The sequence below is a fragment of the Carassius carassius genome, chromosome 22 (assembly GCF_963082965.1).
Source record: "Carassius carassius chromosome 22, fCarCar2.1, whole genome shotgun sequence".
NCBI lineage: Eukaryota > Metazoa > Chordata > Actinopteri > Cypriniformes > Cyprinidae > Carassius > Carassius carassius.
Window position 1 is genome coordinate 26,851,267 of NC_081776.1, and position 3,721 is coordinate 26,854,987.

Sequence of the window (3,721 nt, forward strand, 5' to 3'; positions counted from 1 at the left end):
TGCCATAGTTAAATTCCATAACATGCCAATTACATGTGATACCAATTTCACATGTTCGCACATAAGTTCTTGCATAATTTTTTTCGTTAATTCTTAGTTTTTGCCTTGATAATAGAAAATATGAGCTAGGCATCATGTATGACAGTCAAAAATGGGATATGAGCTACAAAATTACCAGATCCTTCCATTAACTATATAGAAGACATATCTTGTATGTATAGGGCTTATATGTGGATATGAAGAACCAATACAGGAGACCTATATTTCCTGTATATGCACATATATGCACCTTAATTTTGCCTATATGTGGCATATATACGGATTTGTGCAGTATATATACGCATATATGCAGCATATATATTATCATATATGTGCATATATGAAGCATATATGTGCATATAGACTGCATATAGATTTCATATATGCGCATATATCCACATATATTCTTTCCATGTGGGTTCATAGGCAAAATTCTTGATAATCTCTATAAACTAATATCTGAGAGTTTATGTTCCAGTTTGACTGGTATGGCTGGATCCCCAACGGTCCTTCCATGATCCGCAAGCCTCCTCCCCAACAGAAGGGCCAGGTGGATATGAAGTATATCATGGAGAGCCTGCCTGACCGTGAAAGTTCCAGCAAGGCTTTAGGAACAGTTTGGGCCCTCAGTCAGACCGAGAAAAATGAGGTTTGATGTCTGATTCACATGAACGTTTCACTTGAAATTGTAGAGAACATGGTAACTGACTAGTGTCCAAATCATTGTGAAAGGAATTAACCTGTTAATGAGGGTACAGAGCATCAAAGTATGGGTTTAGTGAGGATCGATTAATTGTCAATAAGAGATGTAATCGATTAAAGCTATCGATGGTCGATCAAGCAATTTCATTTTGAGGTGCGTGTGGCACATGCGCAAAACGAGTGCAAACAACTGTGAGTGAATTTAATATACATATATTTATATATTAGGGCTGCACGATTATGACTAAAATTATAATTGTCGATTGTTACTTTGAAATTGTAATTGCGATGATTTATTATGATTAAATGAACAATAAATGAAAAGCAACGGCATGCCATATTTTTATGTGAATATAAACAAGTTGAAAACGGTAACTGAAAAACTTTTATTGCTTTTCTATAGTATCAATTGTCAACAATACATTGGATTGGTTTCTTCTTTAATTAAAAATGTTAAAGTATGCACAGTATTATAATGTTATACTAAAACTAAAATTAAAACAATGGGAAAACCTTAAGATAACTTATAGAAAGAAAAAAAAGCATCTTAATCACACAGAATAACACAAGTGGACTTTTAACGATTAATTGCTGCTATGAACATTTATGTAATTGTGGCATTAATTGTACAGCCCACATCCATAATTTTTTTTTAAATTGTTCATACAAATTATTAATTTGTGGCCACGGTCTATGTAAAATGAGGGAACAAATGAATAAGTCAAAGGATTAAATTCTTAATTTGTGGTCTCAAAATCTTTGCATATCATGTCGATTTCCGTCACTGATTCTGATTTGATTCTAACATTCTAACCTCCAATCAGTTTTTTCCATGTTGTGAGCAGCGTTGCCAGGTTTGCACAAGAAAACCCACCCAATTGCTACTCAAAACTAGCCCAGTCATGTTTCGAGGGTGGTCCCCGATTAAAAATTGCATTTCAGGGCGTAAATTTTTTTTTTTTTTTTTTTGGTGGGGCTTCCCTGTTACATTTCGCAAAATATCATATTATTGGAGTCATGTCAACCTGCAAAACAGCGTTAAAGTAGGCAGATTCCGCGGGAAAACTACAGGGTATTTTATAACCTTGTCTGAGTGATTGACAGTAACCAAGGGGGCAGAGCTTAGAGAAGAGTCTGTTTACCTTGTAAAAAGAAAGAAAGATATTGTTCTGTTTTCTGACGACTTTCCTTTTTTCTCCAGCTGTTCTTAGGCATGTATCCAGATATGTACTTCACAGAGCAACCAGCAAAGGAAGCCATAAAGACTTTCCGCCACAAACTAGATGAGGTGACCAACATCACCAAGAGCCGGAATGAGACATTAACATTGGATTATTGCTATTTGTCCCCAGACAAAATCCCTAACAGTGTTGCAATTTGAGAAATTATTTGCAGAAACTTTTTGCCAGGTGTAACCGTAATGTTTACAGCCAATGCATGCTGGACATAGAAAGAGAGAAGAAAAGCTCTAGTCAAAATATAATGAATTGTAAAACACACTTTTTAGAAATGATGTTTGATTACTGGGAATTAAGGGATATTACATTGTAAAGCCTAAATCAGTGCACGTATGTTATCTTATCTGTCTGACTCATGCCAGGAAAGCAGAACTTCACAGAACTACTTAATTTGGCTTTGCTTTCAAAGAGCACACATAGGCTTGTGTTATAATCTATTACTTTCTTTACGTTAATTTTGATTATTCATATAAACGTGTGCATCCAAATTATGGTTTTCTTTTATTCATCTTTTGATTCATTAATTTATTAATATTCTTGATTACTCATGACATATTGTTTGTGGTGTATTTTAGATAATCATTTGACAAATTTGTACCTTATTGATATCTAACATCTGCATGGCTTTTGTGCTGTTTATCTTGTTTTGCTGTTTGGAGGGAATTATGTTCCAGGATATTTTTTTTGGGTATGAGGGAGGTTTTCTCTGATAGAGCTTAGCTGGTAAAGGATCGCTCTAATGAAAGTGAAATAATTTTTTTGTGAATGCTGTAAAGGAAAAATGAACATCTCTGAATGTGCTTAAAATATTTATGTTTTCCTGAGAGTTGTCATAATAAAGAATGCTTCATTAAAATTAATAGAAATCATGTTTTTATTGCATTTTATATAACGCTTGATTTTCTTTGTGATCTCATTACAACTCTTTTCTTTTTTCAAAATTTTTCTCTAATTTTTTGCCATCTTATAAACATTACAATTTGTTTACTGTAGCTTTAGCAGTGAATTATGCCAGGCCATATATTCATTAATGTTTGTCATGAATGTTCAACTGTGCCTGCCATGCTTGAAAATGCTGTAAGTTAATCTCATTATTATGAAATTACTATGTATTCTGGTTCCATTATCCTTGGGTATGTAACTTTGCAAATACAGACAATGTATTTCAGGCAGACAAATTAAAACCTATTACAATTACCAGTTAAAAGAGCCTTTGGGTTCGCTTTAATGGCTTTGGGAGGAAGCACAGACTCAATGTTTGCTGCTGGTTAAGAAAATCAGAGAAAGAGAAATAAACACTAAATTGCACACAGCAGGGTAATAAGTTGATAAGTAATAACTCATAATAAAAAACTCTACAGCATAAAAATGACAAGGTTTAAATTAGTTGTTCTTAAAAACTTGAATAGCCTGTTAAAAGACCTCTACTTGAAAAGATACATCTGATCTGAAAGTCCAATGAACCGAGCGTTATCATAATTCATAATGGGAACTGTGTTAAAAAGCAGTGTCAGATTCTGTGAGTGAGAGCAGTTACTAGAGGTATGACTTGCTCTCAAACAAGAGTTTACCAGCCAAGAAACTTTGATATACAATGACAAATAACAAAAGCTCACTGCTTAGAGATTGTACATACAAAGTGACGTGACATACAGCCAAGTATGGTGACCCATACTCAGAATTCATGATCTGCATTAAACTCATCCAAAATTCTCACACACACACACACACACACACACACA

General features: G+C 34.0%; 1 protein-coding gene across 1 annotated transcript; it reads left to right on the plus strand.

The window, feature by feature from the left end:
* The first annotated feature begins 484 nt into the window (after nt 1-484).
* Nucleotides 485-2,733, plus strand: LOC132098488 (polyunsaturated fatty acid 5-lipoxygenase-like). Its single transcript, XM_059504588.1, has 2 exons — nt 485-688; nt 1,943-2,733. The coding sequence occupies exons 1-2, from the start codon at nt 509-511 to the stop codon at nt 2,120-2,122; spliced, it is 360 nt and encodes a 119-aa protein (XP_059360571.1). The 5' UTR covers nt 485-508; the 3' UTR covers nt 2,123-2,733.
* The last annotated feature ends 988 nt before the right edge of the window (nt 2,734-3,721 follow it).

Excerpts from the sequence above, each read along its gene's own strand:
- LOC132098488 (XM_059504588.1), top strand. The coding sequence starts at position 509 with ATGTTCCAGTTTGACTGGTATGGCTGGATCCCCAACGGTCCTTCCATG. Across the intron at positions 689-1,942 it reads GTCAGACCGAGAAAAATGAG|CTGTTCTTAGGCATGTATCC; the intron begins GTTTGATGTCTG and ends TTTTTTCTCCAG.